The following is an 18,036-nucleotide window of genomic DNA, read 5'->3' on the forward strand; positions in this document are numbered from 1 at the left end:
AACAGCTTTAATCAAGGAGTTGATTCCAAAGAGCAAGTTGAGCTCGGCAAGTTCGCTCCGTGAACACCCCTCCGACATCTATAGTCCTGACAGTGATTCCGCAGTTCACAAGGCTGACCTAAGGTCTTGACCTTCTGTTAGATTGTATTCCTGTTACTAAGCAAAACAATTTGGCTACTAGCTTTTAGAATTTTCACAAAAAGTATGGCTTAAAACCAAAGGGCTTCGGGGCCGGCCCTGTGGCCGAGTTGTTGAGTTCGCACACTCCACTTCAGCAGCCCAGGGTTTCGCCGGTTCGAATCCTGGGCACGGACATGGCACTGCTCATCAAGCCATGCTGAGGCAGCGTCCCACATGCCACAACTAGAAGGACCCACAACTAAAAATACACAACTATGTACCCAGGGGGCTTGGGGAGAAAAAGGAAAAATCAAATCTTTAGAAAACCAAAGGGTTTCATGACAAACCCTCAGAAAGCCAGAACAGCCCTTTCTTTGAACAGCCTTGTTAACTGAAGTTTCACTACACTATTTCACTCTTTGTTACACTACATAGCAAAATAGTATATTGGGTTTAAAGTGCATAAACTCATGGCAGAAATCTAGATGATAAGCACAGACTTTCAAGCTTACCTTCTGTATCTTGCTGCCTGTTTCTATGTATTAGAACAAGTTTATTTACATTTTGGGGACAGTTAGTTACACCTGGTACATAATACTTTTCACCACAACTACTTTTAACAAAATATTACTTGTGGGTAAGGCTGACTTCCCAAGTCTCAAGTGCACCAAATACAGCAGTTTCCTTTCCCAGCCTAGCCTGTCGTAGAGCATCCGTAGCGTGAGGGCCTTGAAACAAAGATGGCGGACTTGGATTCTGTTGCTCCATTCCTTCTCACTTCTCTCACGTACAGGGCAGCAGTCAGACTTCATGCTGAAGAGCAACAGCACAGCACAATCAGATTTACATGTTCAGTCAACAATCATTTATTGTTTCTGTGTGCAAGGCACTGTGTTGGGTGCCAGGAGCAGCAGGAGGAAGAAACAAATAGGAACATGAGTGTGCTCTGCCCTCCAGGAGCGTACAATCTAGTAGAAGAGATTACTTGCACACAAGCAACTCTAAGACCAGACAGAAAGTGGTAAGCGCCACAGGAGACAGAGTTCCACAGGAAGCTTTCTTAGCTCTCAACTTCAAAGTAAGACTAGGTGAGAGGAAGCACATTTGGACTCATCGCATTGTCATCTGTGTGGCATGAAAAGGTGGCTGAGGGGACTGCCAGGCTTTGACAAACTGAGCTGCATCTTACGTCTTGCTTCCTCAGCTCTGTCCTCTGAGATTCCAGTGATTAGCAAGGGCATCTGCTACCACTGAAAGGATGGCAGGAAAAGGACCAGGGAAAATGACACAACACGAATACAGAAATATTTTGCACACAGGAGCACCCCATGGTAGTCTGCCCTGGCTGGGGCCTTGATGCTGCCTTCTAGACGGACAGGGAAGAGGAGTGACAAGGGAGAGAACTCTGGACCAACCATCAGGATTCCAGATGCGATCTCTAGGCCTCAGTTCTCTATCTTTAGGATGAAGGAGTTAGACCAAATGACCTCTAACGTGGTTCTCTGCAACTGTCCAATCAATGAAAAGCACAGATTAATCCTTATCACCTTATAACCACAGCTTTTAAAGTCAGTGCTGTTTCCCCTTTTCATCATTTGTAGAAGAGCCCCTAAAAAATAAAAACAAAAAACTAGAGTTACCCCCTTTCCTGGCTTTGGTACAGACAAGCAATATAAGAAAGGTGGTTTTACTTGTTTTTAACCAGTCTCAGAAGTAAAGAGCCCCTGTTCTTTGTTATAAACAAGGCACCTTTCTGATTTGCTCAGCCTCAGCAACTTCTGCCTGACAACATTCAACTGACAGCCAGAGGTTCCCTCAACTACATGGATTTCTATTTCGGTTGTTAAGAATAACTGAATGCAAAGATAAAACACGTGGTCGGCCCTCTTCCAGCACCTTTGAGCTTCTTAAAGTAGCTAGTCCGTCTCTTAGGTCCAAGGATTTCACTTCTCCAATGGCTTCACTGCTTTAAAAGCTTGAGCAAAACATTAAGAGGCACTGGAAGTTAGGGAGAAAGGCAGAGTGAAGGGACTGGTTTTTTAAACAGAGGAATGTGCCTCGGAAGGAAAATGAGAGAGAGATGCAAGCAAAGTTAACTCCCATGTTACAGCTTCTGGTCTCCTGGCCCGGCAGAAATTCAAGATAAGTACAAGGAGCAATTTCCGAGTCCCCAGAGAGGCCAGCAGAACCAAGGTTACTTTGCCGACCATTTCACTGCTCCTTTCCCCAGTGGCCAGGGCACTACATCCATCCTCGAAACGTGGCTCTGTCTGTACAGGGAGTTTTGCTTAGTGGCTCCCTGGCTTCTGCTAAGGCTAAAACGACAGGCAACACTTGATCTTTTGGTGACCACACACCTTGTTTAGCCGCCCAACTCTGCCTCAACAGAGTGAATAATCTCTTTGGACTCTGCCAGCCATAAAACACAGCCATGTTTTGCCTAAGTGCCAACACTTAAGATAGTAACATTAAAGCACAAACCAGGACTGAGACTAAAGCGCCAGGTTCACTTTACCCGGCCAACAGAACTGAAGAGGCTAACTGCTCTCCCCAGCTGCCAGAGTCACAAACAGCTCCAAGGAAGGGAGTTTGGGTGGCTATTGCTATGTCTGTGAAATGGCTTGTACTGGGTCTCCCAATTCACAAAACGGTCCATGCAGCGGGACAGCAGCGTCACAGTTAACCTGGCACCAGGCAGAGCACTGACAAGCTCCATGTCACTGACACTGAAATGACCGGCTCTTCCTGCGTCTAATGTGATGAGCATCTTCCACCCAATCACCTCTCCAAACCCATTAAAACAGAAGTCCAAGAGCTCAAATACAACGGGCTCAAGTGGGACACAGAACCAAGACCAGCAACAGCCAGCGCAACACATGGGTTTGAGGGGGAGCGGAGACACGGTGGCTCTTAAATGAACGCTTCTTCATCAAGTTTTGCTCTTCTGATTTATTTTCCTTTCTCTAAGCAGGAATTACATGGTACCTGGGCAAACGGCCTATATGGTTTCACAAACTCTGCAAAGAAATATGTATTTCTTGAAATGTCATTTTCTGTTAACACTCTTGTGAAAAGTTTCTTAGCTGACAGTCCCACAAATCTTTAAACCACATTAAACATATAAAGCTGCCACGATGTAGACTAAAGGGTAATTTACTTTCACTCTTCCTTTGCCCAGATCAGCAGTGTTGTTTCGTACTCTGACTTTTCAGTGGACTTGAAGAGCAGCTGTGCCATCCTGACATTTTCCCCTTAAAGCCGGCCCTTTCTTTCTTTGGCATGCAAGGCTGGAATGGCAGTCCTGTTCCTACATACAAACGACTATCTTCAACATACAGATGATGAAAAACACCTTCACATGTTGGGGTTCAGGCTAACGTTGAGAACCAGAAATCTACAAAAACTCAATTCATGTTTTTTAAATACTTTATATGATAAAAATACAGCAAAAATATTTTTTTGTTCAAAGAGGAAAAAATATACTGCTCTGGTCACGGCTCTAACGATGATTTAAGTAGTCTCTGGCTCCTCAACTGTGCACTGTAGTGTAGGCTGACTTCAACCACGGCTGCTCCAGCTCAGTCGTTTATCAAAGCTAAAATCATACTGTGGAGAGAAGAAATCAGTGTTACTCATGTTTCCTTAGGAATGTTCCTACACAGTCTGGTCTGTCCAGACTCGTATTCCTAAGGCTCAGCAAGGAACACTCATTTGAGTACAAGAAAATCACCTACACCTAAAGGAAAGAATATCCATATTAGAGCTTCTCAATGGCCCAATTTTTTTCACTAAAATGTAACTCGAGTGGGGATGGGGGCAGAGAGTATAACCTAAAACCAATGTTGGGCTATAGTTTAGAAAAAACTATGTCCATTAAAAAAACTTTAATTCTCTAGCCAGATCTTTGCATGTGCTGTCCCTCTGCGTGGGACCCCTGCTCCTCAGCCCACCCCCAAGGCACCGCCTTTGGGCAGCGGGGGCCTCAGCCAGGGCAGCTGCATGGCTTCCTTCCATAGCCATCCCCTTCCCGCACACTCCGGCTCACGTTCCTACCGCTGCACCGTGAGCTCTTCCAGCACGAGAGGAGAGGCGGGCATCACCACCTTCATATTCCAGGCAGCACCCAAGCTCCCAGCTTCCACACAGGGATTTTGTGCTGCTCCTTTGTGTCATTTGCAGTGCCTTACACAGTGTCCAACATGCAGCAGTCACTCTATAAATACTCTATTGAAACCACCACAGTTAACAGAAACAAAACTATCATTTCCTTTCACTGGAATCAGCCTCGCTCTGCTATCAAATGACTAAAGTACAGTGAAATACCCTTACATTAATTGTCCAAACATAACCATACTAAGTGTACTCAGTGCGCAGCAGAGATTAATGATAGTAGCTAATATTTCTGAAAGATTTCCGCAAGTTTACTATAGGTCAGTGCAAACCTAAATGCTTACGTGCATTATCTCATTTAGTCTACATCACAATCCCATGAGGTAGGTACTGTTACTAGCCAATTTTCAGATGAAGAAATCGACGCTCAGAGAGGTTAAGAAACTTGCCCTGGTCACATAGTAAGTGGCAGAGCCCAGATTCTACTAGGCTGGCACCTAACCAAAAAACCAAAGGTACAGATTTCACCAACCTCTAAAGAACATAGGCATTTTTCCTTTAATTCTATTTAATAAACCCTGAATGTCTGCTATGTGCAAGGCACCACGCAAGCTGTGGCAGGCGATAGAGGGGAGCAGCATAAAACCCCTGCATTAGAAATCTGACGATTTGGAAATAAAACTGCTTTGAAACAACAGCAACCAAAACCTAAGAGGAAAGTGCTACAAGGACATCTTCTGAGACTCCTCTTTCATCCTGATCCCTTGAGTCTGGGTGGTGCCAAGGGGTAAGCTGATAGCAGTATGGCTAAAAATGACAAGCTGAGGAGGGAAGGGGAGAGAAGGGGAAGAGAAGGAAAAAGAAAGGACACAGCCAGTGAGGAATGCAGCTACTCAAACCAATTACACAGGCTGTATATCTTTTATTTAGTTGTAAAGAAGCACACCTTAAACGTGCCCCAAAATGCTTCCTGATTCCTCCAATCCTGTCTTCAGTCCATCTTCCCATTGCTTTAAATTCACGACTGAGAGCTAAGAAACTCATGCATTTTTAAATGCTGGAGGGGTGGGAGGCTCAAGAAAGGACCCCTGAGCAAGGCTGATTCCAGCTCGTTTTTTGTCTCTTCAGAAACAGACAAATATAAAGGAACAATATATGATGATAAAGAGACCATCATATTGTTTGACTTAAAAAAAGTAATAAAAATGATAATAGGTGTGTCTTAATACTGAGTATTTTGGCTCTTCAGTCTTTATCTTTAATACCAGGATTAACAATTACGCACACTGGCAGTGAAGTACAGTGTGAGAACCAGAAACTGATGCCAGTGTGCTTTTTCTGTCCTAGTTTTTAAAATACAGAAAAGCAAGTAAGATAAACTGTGAAAAGGAAACCCTCTAAACTCTAATTTCGATCTCATCTATGGTAATGGGTGGAACGAGCACAGGAAAAGGATTTTAGGAAGCTTGCTTTTTCAGGCAGAGGCTAAAATGGCTCTGACTCCTAAACCATTTCAGACAAAATAGCAATTTTTTATACAGTTTCTAATTATTAACAATCTTCTCAATGACAGAAGTGTATTCAGTACCAGTTTTTCCTAATAGCCCTTATGCCTATGTGAAAAATTAAAATTTACCTGGGGAAAAATAGGAATGATCTAATGAAGCTTGGACACAAACGTTAAGCCTGACATCTAGATTCTTAAAGGTTTAATCAAATTGTCATATATATGACAATTTTTCCCTCTTCTTTGCTCTATTCTATGGGTCTATGATAGGTGAAGGAAAAGGCGGCATGTTTCTCTCTTCAAACATAAGGTGATAACTTTAAGTCTAAAACAGGACTGCAGAAAGCTTCCAGTGTCTGACAGCCAATCCTTCATGTGAATTCTTCCTTCCTATCTGTTACAACCGGAAGACTGATAAAAGTTTGCCAGAACAGACCACTTCGCATCACACCTAATTCCTTACTGCCAAGAAAGACCAGCCCAACATGGAGACAAGCTGTTGAGGGCTGCTGCCAGTGGTCTGGTCCCCAGGAGACCCACGAGTGCAGCAGTCTCTTGGGGTACATGCATTAATGCTTCTAACAGGCAGGGAGGCCTCACAGCTGGATACGAAGGCAGGAAAAGAATGGCAAAGACAGTTTTAAGCATGTTGAGAGCCTCAACAGCTCAGGAATAACTGAGACCACAGAGTAACTCTGTCGTGGGTCAGATCCACACTATGCTGCTTCAATGACACACATTAAAAGTCTACACAGCCACAAGAAATTCGCATGATCCCCAAAAGCTCTGTAATGTCAATGCAAAATCCTATCGTACAGTAACATGTCACCTGTCAGAAGCAGGCGCGGCACCCAGGAAAACGCCAGGAGTGCTGTAAACTCACCTATAAAGATACATGAAGAAACAGAGCAAGTGGAACCCAAGCTTGATCATGGCTTCCTTCATGTGTGACTTCAGCTGCCCTCGATTGTGTATTTCTGTGGGATCAAATACTCCCATGTTACCACTTGGCACCATAATGAACCTGAGAAATTAAAGGATGCACACCCATTAGAAGGAAAATCAAATCATCAGCATAAATATTCAAAAATAAGTAACCATTAATAAACAACCTTTAAAAGTGAACCAATCATAGCAGCCTTAAATTCAGACCAAATATGGCCAGAGTACTATGACAATGTCACCAGCCACCACTTAGTTTTCCTTTGAAAGATATGATACTATTAACTTGGGGTGTAATTTTCTGCCCTCTGAAAAAAGAGTAACACTCTAGAGAACAATGATTTCTGCACTGAGACCCTTTTACCCATCTTCTGTAGAAAACTCCTGAACCAGTCAAACCCACAGCCGTCTTCCACTAGAAGAAGTGAAGGGGGCCCAAAACCAAACCGATTTTATCAAGTTCTTAGAAATGTCTTTATCTAAAAAGTTCTAAATTAATTAATGCAATTCCCTTCATCTTCACATCTTCATAAGGAAGAGCAGTGTCAAACAGAATTATTCCCATTTCACAGATGACAGTAAAAGAGAGAGTCCACGTCCACAATAGAACCCTCCTCTTTGGTGCTCCTGCTGATCACCAGAGAATACGTTTCAACCTGCATGGTTTATAAATGGTACCTACCTTAAGAGAGCAATTTAAAGAGGACAGAACAGAAACCATTTAGAATAAATGCTGCTGTGGTAAAATACAATTCCTCTTCACTTAAGATAGTAAATGGATAGTTCAAACTCAAAATGCAATGTGTAACTTTACATAACTCTTAAAAAATACAGATTAATACTAATACTATTAATACTAATAATATTCTGACAAATAAGAAATGTACCTTTTATAGTGGTGGAGGAATGACCACAGTAAGCGGATAGGATTAGGGCTGCAGATCAATACAGAAGGTAAAGGGCACCAGAAGATGCCCCTGGTTCCAAACTAAACAGTTCAACTCAGTGTTCCCGCAGATGGAGAAGATTCGAACTTTAAAAAAAAATCTTAAAGATACTATGTCTAACATACTATGGAGTCATTCAGGCTCTTCAGGTAACGTATAACATTTCATATTTATTTCATATCACGTGTATATAACAGTTACAAACGATAGTCTTCTTCTTCCCCAAATGATTCCTTTTGCATGTAAGGAAATGGGCTTACATTGAGGGGACCAATGAGTTTAAGTGTCTGGACTCCAACATCCAGACTGCATCATCTGTGCAACACACATGTCCTAACCCAGCCCTGTTCATGACCTCTTGCTACTCCCATGTCCAAGCTTCTTCTAGTGCAACCTTGGGTTCCTCATTCTTGCCATACACTCAGTTTCTCAATTATCACTTCTGCGAAATGCAAATGCCTCTCTGAGTTCCACAAGTCTTAAATTCTCCCCCAAATCTTAGTAGCCTATCTATAGCTGAAAGAGTGTATTTACGTTTGAATAACTGAATAATGTCTCAACTCAGAGTCTTATCCTTCTCTGACTTCTAGGTTATCTAATAGGAAGGAGTGTTAACCATTTTCTTGGTGGTCCTTAAAAGCATTTTCTTACTCAGTTGACTTCTCTCTTCCTCATCTTTCATAGGCGGTATGTCAAACTCTTGTCCATTCTTCCTTCCTATCACCACTTATATAGCTCTATCTTTTCCATTCCCATTATCACAACCCTGTTCCAGCACTATATTATCTTACTCCAGTGTCTAAAATGGTTTCCCTACCTCCCGGCTCTTCTCCATCTAATCAATACTACATAATGCTTCCAAAAAAATCTTCCCAAACCAGCATTTATTTTGAGTCAACTTAGCTACTCAAAAACATACAGAGCAAAGAGGATATAGGAATGCCTATAAACACAGTAAGATACTCGATATCATTAGTCATTAGGGAAATGTAAATTGAAACCACAATGAGATATCACTTCACACCCAATAGGATGGCTAAAATTTAAAAAAACAACACACAACAAGTGTTAGCAAGGATGTAGAGAAATTGGAAGCCTCATACACAGCTGGTGGAAATGTAACATAGTGCAGCTGCTTTTGAACACTCAGGCAGTTCCTCAAAAGGTTAAACACAGAGTTACTATATGACCCAGCAGTTCAACTCCTAGGAGAAATGAACACATACATTCACACAAAAACACGCACGTGAATGTTCATAGGAGAATTATTCATAATAGCCAAAAAAAGTGGAAACAACTCAAATGCCCATCAATTGCACATGGATAAACAAACTTTGAATATTATGCTATGTGAAAGAAGCTAGTCGTAAAAGGCCACATGTTGCTCTCTTTGGTGTGTCTGTCCAGAACAGAAAGTAGACTGGTGGTTGCCTAGGGCTAAGGGCGGGAAGGGAGTAGAAGCTGCTAATGGATACAGGGCGTCCTTTGGGGGTGATGAATACGCTCTAAAATAGATTGTGGTGATGGCTGCCTAAATCTATAAATACACTAAAAATATATTGAATACTATACTTTAAATGGCTGAACTTTATGCTACCAGTGCTCATATTTACACATAAACTACTTGGACCAACGTTCAAGGTTCTCTGTGACCCAATCGACATTTCTAGCTTTGTCTATTACTACTGCCTCATCTACATGATTTCAACCTAATTAGTCCTTAAATATGCCTTGTGTGTTTGCTCAAGCTTTCCCTTCCACTCCTCCCCTTCTCCTTCGCTCCCTGGAGAATTCTTTCCCCACTCCTCTCTGTCAAACCTCATCCATCCTGTAGGGCTCTGCTCAGACCTCCTTGAAACTCCCAGTCCACAGTAACCCAACTCTCCTCCCAACCTGAGCATCCTCATCACTCATCTGGTAACTTCTCTTACACTGCCTCAGCCCACTTCTTATTTTAACTAGCTTACTTTGTTATTTCATGTTTTGCCTCTGTGTCCTATGATAAGTAGAGTCCACTTCCTATATGTCTGTATCCCCACTAGCATAAAGTACAGATGTCTGAAAGGAGAAAATGATCCATCTGTTGATATTTTTTAACCTTTTTAAATAGAAAGTAAATTTGTGACCAGCAGACAATCTATCATTGCCATTATCAGGGCAATAAACACACACGACGTCTGTCTTTATAATTACAGGAAACAGAATCTATGGACTTTATTGCCCCAAGTAAGACCGTAGAGCCTTCCGTCAGTCTGTGCTCTAGACGAAGGAGCCATGCCAGAGCTTGCTCTTCCTCTAGCAAATTTTCATTTCTAGTAGAGCTGACTGATGGTGTGGTCGGGGACATCACTAAGATCCACAGTCTCAGAGGTTCCCACTCTCACTCCCAAATTTGTGTTCCACTTAGTGGGACCACAGGGATACTGAGCTGTGCTGAAAGTCTGTGTGGGGTCGCGCCTCACCCAAAGCGTAAGGAGTCTGTGTTCTCAGTGCTGAGCTCAGGTTAACGTGTTGTGCTATGGGATGGTCAGGCGAGAGCAATAAGAAACTTAAAAGAAACACAGCTCCACCCCTCTGGAGCCAGCCTCTGGGAAAGAGGCTCAGGGATTTAAAGGCTTGTCCCTAGCTCAGGCTCCAGTGTGTGACCTCTACAAGATCATCCCCCATCTACCCACTCCCTCCTCTCTACTGCCTTCCATTACCTTCCGCACGCTTCCCCATCCTCCTCCAGCCCTCCTTTACTCCTTACTCTCATCTACGTGCTTCTTATACTACCTGCACTTCAAAAAGGTCACACTTAAAAATCAGTCGATAAATGATTTTACCCAAAAAAAACCTGGATATAAATAAAATTAAAATGAAACCTAAAAATTTAGCAGAGCAGCAACCTACTAACATAAAAATAACCCATGGTTTGTCAAGATTATTCCACAGTTCTTCACAAGAAAATATGCAATGTACAATAACCCATCTACAAAATTACAACCAATTAGTATTTCCACTGAGCAATGTTTGAACAAACTTCCTAAATTTATGAAGTCACAATTTTGATGTTATCTAATTTGCAGGCTTTAAAATGAAATTTTCTTTGGAGCATTCCAAGTATACTCTAATTAAAACTGCAGATATAAAAAGCAAGGATCTTATATTCTCAGGCTTTCGATCATTCTTACAGGAAAAAGAGGGGCCGGCCCCGTGGCCGAGTGGTTAAGTTCGCGCGCTCTGCTGCGGTGGCCCAGGGTTTCGCTGGTTCAGATGCTGGGTGCGGACATGGCACCACTCGTCAGGCCACGCTGAGGCGGCCACAACTAGAAGGACCTGCAACTAAGATATACAACTATGTACTGGGGGGGATTTGGGGAGATAACGCAGAAAAAAAAAAAGATGGGCAACCGTCGTTACCTCAGGCGCCAATCTTAGGGGGAAAAAAAGAAAAAAGGAAAAAGATACTCAAGACAACGGAAAAACTTTTCACAAGTCTTTAGACATCACAAGTAAACGTCACATATTTCTAAAATGTACACATGCAAATTTGTGTTTATACTGTAAGACTGAGCCACGCAAATTGCCACTTGCTAAGAATACCAAAGTGTATAAAAATTTATCCTGATTTAATAAAACATTCTGCTATCATTTATTTTATGACTGGCATATATTTTATTAGAGAAGAGAAGCTGTTAAAATTTTTTTTAAAAAAACATTTTCTTTAAACTGCCCTGACACAAAACAGTAAATAAACTATACTCACCGATAAATATTCCAAGTGGCAACAGGCAGGTTGAGAAGGAAGATGAACCAGTGCAATGAAATGAGCATCAATACAGTGACAATAGCATGGCCAATCAACTCCGGAATGACCCACTGCAAGGAAAGAACAGAGGATTACACCTCACTGCTGTGTTCCTCCTGAAGGTACACGTTGTTTGAAGCTAAATCAATGAATGTACACAAAACTTCCAAACTAGTGTTTCAAGACTATTTTTAGACTCAGATGTCCCAGATTTGCAGACTGCTGCAACTGCTTATTCCAGGACAATACATCAGGGCAGAGCTTTAAAATAATGCACTTGAATTTCAACTACGTTTTATCCTAAGCAAAGTTTCATCCATTCACTAAAGCGGGTTTGAATAACAATTAGGGGAAAAGAGAGTAGTATTTACTTTCTATTCCAATATCTGCGCTAAAGCCTCTTACTCTAATTTGGACTGATTCATACCCACGTACATGCTGCCTTTCAAGTCAGAATATCAATCTTAAAAATTTTTTAATCTCCAGAATCCTGAGGGAAATCATTTCACATTCACCAAAAAAAAAGGTACTTTAACAGCATACAATAACAGCTCAGAGTTGAACAAATATGAAAATGAACTAGGATACCAGAATCCCAGCCTACTGGCTTTCTAGTGCCCAATGTCCTTATCTACGCTCTCTGATTATTGAGCAATATTCCAGTGCTCATGCATCAACAGCGATTGTGGCAGGTTCTTAATTCACCAACAATCTTCCTCTCCTGTGAGTAGAGATTTTTCTTTTAATGGAAGCTAACAGATAATATTTATGGAGCCAGAAACTGGCACTCCCCACTTACAGAAATGAGGAAAATAAACCTCAGAGTGGTTAAGTAACTTGCCCAAGGTCACACATCTACTCAGTGGGAGAGCAATGTAGTATAGACCCAGATACACTGGCCCTAGGTCTCTTGCATTTATATATCAGATACTTACTTTGTAAACAAACAAGAAGGGATTCTCTGGGCGTTATACCCAATTTGCAATCAACTGGAACTGTTTATTTGTTTATTTATTTATTTTTGCTGAGGAAGATTCACCTTGAGCTGACATCTGTTGCCAATCTTCCCCTCTTTGTATGTGACCCAACACCACAGCATGGCCACTGACTGAGTGGCGCAGGTCTGGGCCCAAGAACTGAACCCAGGCCGCCAATGCAGAGCACACCAAACTTAAACACCAGGCTACTGGGGTTGGCCCTAACTGGAACTTTTTAATAGGCAACATGCATTTTAAGAAGTGTAACCAATTTAACATAATGCTTACAAGTGTGAGCTGCAAAGTCCACACACCTGGAGTGGAACCCCCACTTTAGCCCATGAATTAGCTGTGCAATCTTAGGAAAAGTCACCCATCCTCCCTAGGCCACCATGTTCTCATCTGTAAAATGAGATAATACCCACACCTCATGAAGTTGCTGTAGAGAATGAGATGAAATAACACACGTAACCACATGCAAAGGAAGTACTCAATAAATGTCAGCCCATGTTACCATTACCACTCTCCACGCTCACAGACTCACACAGCAGTAGCTGCCGAGCTTTGGATTTCTTACTGTGGGCTGCAAAGAGTTGTTTTACACAGACACAAACCTAAAACAAAAGTTTCAGGAAGCGATACTCAACCTTCTTCTGCTTAGTTTACTGACTTTCCACCAAGTCCTCTGTCTGTTTTCTCTTCTCTCCTCAACGATGTGTTCTCCCCCTAACTTGTTCTCAGACACTAGCACCAGGCGATATCCCCCAGGCAGGAGCTTGGAGGAGTCTCCTCTGGAGCAGCTTAATGGCACAAGAGAAGAGACCTATAAAAAACTGCCGATTTCAAATATCCCCCACAAAAGGCCAGGCAGACACCCATTACCCTACAGTGACGCCTATCTACCCACCAGTCAACAGCCTGGACCACCCAACGAGCTCCAAGGAGTATTTTAGTGCTTTACCCTCAAGGATGAATAGATAGCCATGTATCAGAAATTGAGGAAAGCCTCCAATATAAAAGAAGGGGAAAAACAAATGGAAAGGATCTTGGAGGAAACAGATATAATGTACGAAGCAGAAGGAAATTTCAAAATGACTATAATCAATATTGTCAGAAGGCTAAGAAGTCAAACTTGAACTAAGAGAACAAAAATCTCTTAGAAATTAAAAACAACATAAACGACATATATACTAGAAAATCCAGAAGATAAAGCAGAGGAAATCCTAAAACAAAAAGATAGGAAAAAACCAAAGGAGGGTCCAGCCCTGTGGCCAAGTGGTTAAGTTCACGTGCTCTGCTTCAGTGGCCCAGGTTTAGATCCTGGGCGCGGACATGGCACCGCTTGTCAAGCCATGCTGAGGCGGCGTCCCACATAGCACAACTAGAAGGACCTACAACTAGAATACACAACTATGTACCAGAGGGCTTTGGGGAGAAGAAGAAGAAGAAGAAGAAAGAACAGTAACAGATGCTAGCACAGGTGCCAATCTTTAAAAAAAAAAAAAAAGAAAGAAAAATAAAAAAGAACTGGCAGATCAATCCAGCAGATGAATTATCTTATGAACGGAAGCTGTTAAAAAAGAAGAGAGCAAAAAGAAGGGGAAGACATTGTCAAAGAAAGAATAGGAGAAAATCTCCCAGATTCCAAGAGCCTATCAGACGTCCAAAACAATGAATGAGAAAAGCCTAAACAAAGGTACACAAAAGTATACCACTGCAAAATTCCAAAACTCCAAGGATAAAGAGAAGGTTCTAAAACTTATGGAGAGGATAGGAAAAAAAACAAATGAGAGATCACATAAAAAGGGTAAGAAATCAAAATGGCACCAGACTTCCCAACTTGAACAACAGTGGAAGTTAGAAGACTGTCGCGCAATGTCTTCAAAACTCTGAAAGAAAAATCTTTTCTAACCTGGACCTCTGTACTCAGAGAAACTATCAAGCCAGGGTAAGGATAAGACATTTTCAAACACGCAAGGTCTCGACATTTAATTCCCATGTGCCATATCTCAAGAAGCTACTCCAGCAAAATGAGGTCGTAAGCCAAGAGAAAGGAAGTCTTGTCTTCCAAGCAGCAGGGGATCGAGACCAGGGTTCCCAGGAGAGAAGCTGTGAAACAGGCCTAGAAAGCAACCAGTCCTGAGCACAGCAAGAGGATGGAGGTCACGTGGGAAAAAACTTAACTGACAGATTACTTTAACATGCTTGAACCATGGAGAAAACAGACCTGAAGGGCTTTAAAGATGTATCTGAAAAGACCTAGCAACACGCAAATAGAAAACTAAGGAAATAAAGACATGTAGCAATTATTGACTCTGGAAAAGACAGGCTATCCAGAAAAAAATAAAAGAAAGAAAAATATGATCACTGTCTCCTATGAGGCTGGGCAATAAAAAATATTTGCATTATTATAATACAACAGTACATCATAATGATGTAAACACTGAATATCAATTTAACCCAAAAAGGAAAACAGAAAAACAGAAGAGGAATGTTTAGGGAAGGGAGGAGCTAAGAACTAAATCTATCATATTGACTCAGAAGTCAAGAGATAAAATTTTAAATTGATAAATCAAAAAGTAGTAGTACAACCATATAAAAGAGAAATATGGACATAAATACCAGAAAAAAATTAACAGCTCAAGTGTTGAAATCAGTTGCCCCTAAAAAAGCAAGACAGAATTTAAAGGGGTCAGGAACAGGCTGCTGTCTTTCACTCTAAGCTCTGTAGTACCTTTGACTTTAGCTGTGTGCAAGTATAATTTCACAAAAATAAAAATCAACATTAAAAAACCACTTAACTTCAAATTGAAGGAGTAATTTTCTCAGTAGAAGAATCCAGGTAATCTTTTCTTTGCGTTTAGATTTTTATTTTATAAAAGAAAGCCCACAAAATACCTACCTAAAATACTGAGTAAGCAAGAAATATAAAAGAAAATACATTCTATCAAATAAAAGATATATATCATTCTTCTAAAGATAAGGAGGACTGAAACTAGTATAATGTTATATGTCAATTATATCTCAAGGAAAAAAAAAACTCCTAAGGCATAGCACATAAACACAAAATCTGTTATTAAATCTATCACTGTATTAAACCACATTTTGGAAATTTTTAAATAAATAAAGTTGAGGAGGAGTATAGTTTACTATAAATTTTAACTTCCAAGTGTAACTTTATTTCCCTCCTGGGCAGAGAAACTTAAGCAGAGTGACGAGGTGAAAAGACACAGGGGAAGCATTTTCAAGTCAAGCCAAAAGCAGCTCTGGGCATTGTAATTTTATACGAACTTTTACCCAGAAAGCTTTTCTGCCTGCTAATCTCACAAAACGAATCAGGACCAACTCGTTTCCCTGTATCTAGGCAAGCTCTGCAATTCAGAATATTCTTGCCAATATCAAGTTCGGACTCTACGCTAAACGTAAAATGGCCTTAAAATAAGTCAGCTAATTAATTCCATTTCTCAGCAAGCCACGAAAAGAAGGTCGCCTTTCATTCAACAAAAGAAGACTGAGCTTTTTTTTCCATGAGCAGGAAGGAGGGGGTTTGGACACAGAAGACAAAAATAATTACCCTCATAATGAACCTTTATCTAGTCTGAGTAAAGATGCTGTCCACGGACAAGGAAGAAGCAGAGTAAAGAAACAAAATTTCAAGTTAGGTCTTCTAACATAGTTTCGTGATCTTAAATATTGCAAAACACAGTATTTCCACCAACATTTCATAACTAAGAGACAATATGCATTCAAATATACACATGCTGATTATCTGTAATAATCTCTAACACAGAAAATGGAGAACTGCCTTCAATGCCAGAAAATGAGCAAAAAAAAGTCTTACCTTGTTTAATTTCGAGCAGCATGATCTAGCATTAATGTAATCACATTCCAAATCAGACAATGTAATTATCTGATGATCAAGATAAGGAATTATTATACTTTTATAACAATTACTTGTTTTTAAGTTTCACAAAGCAATTCCAGTTGCAAGGCAGAATTACCTTTGAATTCAAAGGAATTTAGTTATTTCCTTAAAGTTTGCTCAATAGACAACTCAATTTTCTCATTTATGTTCCTTCAACAAATGATTTTCACAAAATAATGCTCTTATTATGCTCAATTCTAACGTTACACACACCAGAACATTGGATCTGAGTTCCTCAAACGTCAAACAGTGGCTGTAAGAAATGGAAAGTAAGACCTATAAAAAGCAGCTTAGGGGCTGGCCCCGTGGCCGAGTGGTTAAGGTCGCGCTCTGCTTCGGCGGCCCAGGGTTTCACCAGTTCAAATCCTGGGTTCGGACATGGCACTGCTCATCAGGTCATGCTCAGGTGGCATCCCACATGCCACAACTAGAAGGACCCACAACTAAAAATACACAACTATGTACCGGGGGGCTTTGGGAGAAAAAGGAAAAATTTTTAAAATCTTAAAAAAAAAAAAAAAAAAGCAGCTTAAATGTTAAAAACCTGAATTCCCAATAGTAGAAAAAGTGTTTACTTATGATAAATAAAAAGTGTTTGAAGACTTAAGATATGAAAAAATAAAACAGGATACAAAACTACAAATACACCATGGTCATATGTTAGCAGTGGTTATGCCTCCAAAGTTGGATTACAGATGATTTGTTTTCCAAATACTTTTCTCTATTTCCCTAACTTCCCACAGTAAACCTGTAGTATCCTGGAATTAAGCAAAAAGTGATTTTTAGTACAAAATATAAACTCACAAATAAAAATTTGAGGGACAGGGTGCAGTCCCGGGGCTGAGTGGTTAAGTTTGCACACTCAGCTTGAGTGGCCAGGGGTTTCGCTGGTTCGGATCCTGGGCATGGACCTAGCGCCGCTCATCAAGCCATGCTGAGGCAGTGTCCTACACAGCAGACCTAGAAGGACCTACAACTAGAATAGACAACTACGTACTGGGGGGTTTGGGGGAGAAGAAGGAGGGAAAAAAAAAGATTGGCAACAGATGTGAGGTGCCCAAAAAAAACACATTGAGGGACAGATAGACATAAAAGGAAAGGGAAAAGTCCTCAAATGAATGACACAGTGCCTCAGATTTACTTTAAAACACTCTACCACCCTCCCCCTAATAGGTGGGAAAGAGATGAAAAAGAATGGCAAAATGTTGAAAATCATTGAAGGTGGGTGATAGAAACTTGGGGTTTATTACACTACCTCTCAACTTTTGTTTGAAAACGTCCAATAAAACAAGTAAAAAGAAATGTTATCAACTAAATCCTAAACAGTCTCATATGGATATTCCCCGTCACCTCAACACAGCTGAAGCCAAACCTTCACTTTCTCCACAAACTGTTCCACCTCCCATTTGTTTTATTTCTGTCAATGACACAAGCATCATTTGCCCAGGCTCAAAATACGGAAAGTTATTTCTGCCTTCTGTTTCATCTCTCATAATCGTTCATTACCAGGTCCTATCAATCGTGTCTCCCTAACACCAGTCACATTAATCCCTCCCTTCACCTGCCCACAACTAGCACTTTATTTCAAATCCAGATGCACCTACTCCCTGATGGTTTCTCACCGTGCAGTCTTTCCTGTTTCCAACCCACTGTGCAGATTCAGCTACTTAGCACATCACTCTATGTCAAAAATTTTCCATGGCTCCCTATTGCCTAGA

The 18,036-nt window shown here is 41.0% G+C and overlaps 1 protein-coding gene across 3 annotated transcripts in view; it reads right to left on the reverse strand.

Annotated features, from left to right (window-relative positions):
• Positions 1-962: 962 nt before the first annotated feature.
• CNIH4 (cornichon family member 4) overlaps positions 963-18,036 on the reverse strand; it is a 45,605-nt gene continuing 28,531 nt past the window's right edge. The window contains exons 2-5 of one of the 3 annotated variants that reach the window (XM_008528615.2): positions 16,235-16,303; positions 11,375-11,487; positions 6,621-6,761; positions 963-3,726 (exon numbers count right to left, since the gene is read on the reverse strand). In XM_008528615.2, the coding sequence (XP_008526837.1) occupies positions 3,699-3,726; positions 6,621-6,761; positions 11,375-11,487; positions 16,235-16,303 (351 nt within the window). In that variant the 3' untranslated portion in view covers positions 963-3,698. Of the gene's footprint in view, positions 3,727-6,620; positions 6,762-11,374; positions 11,488-16,234; positions 16,304-18,036 lie in introns of those variants that run through there. The other 2 variants (XM_070602309.1, XM_008528618.2) reach the window with 2 other exon arrangements.

The sequence above is a fragment of the Equus przewalskii genome, chromosome 31 (genome assembly GCF_037783145.1).
Source record: "Equus przewalskii isolate Varuska chromosome 31, EquPr2, whole genome shotgun sequence".
Classification (NCBI taxonomy): Eukaryota; Metazoa; Chordata; class Mammalia; order Perissodactyla; family Equidae; genus Equus; species Equus przewalskii.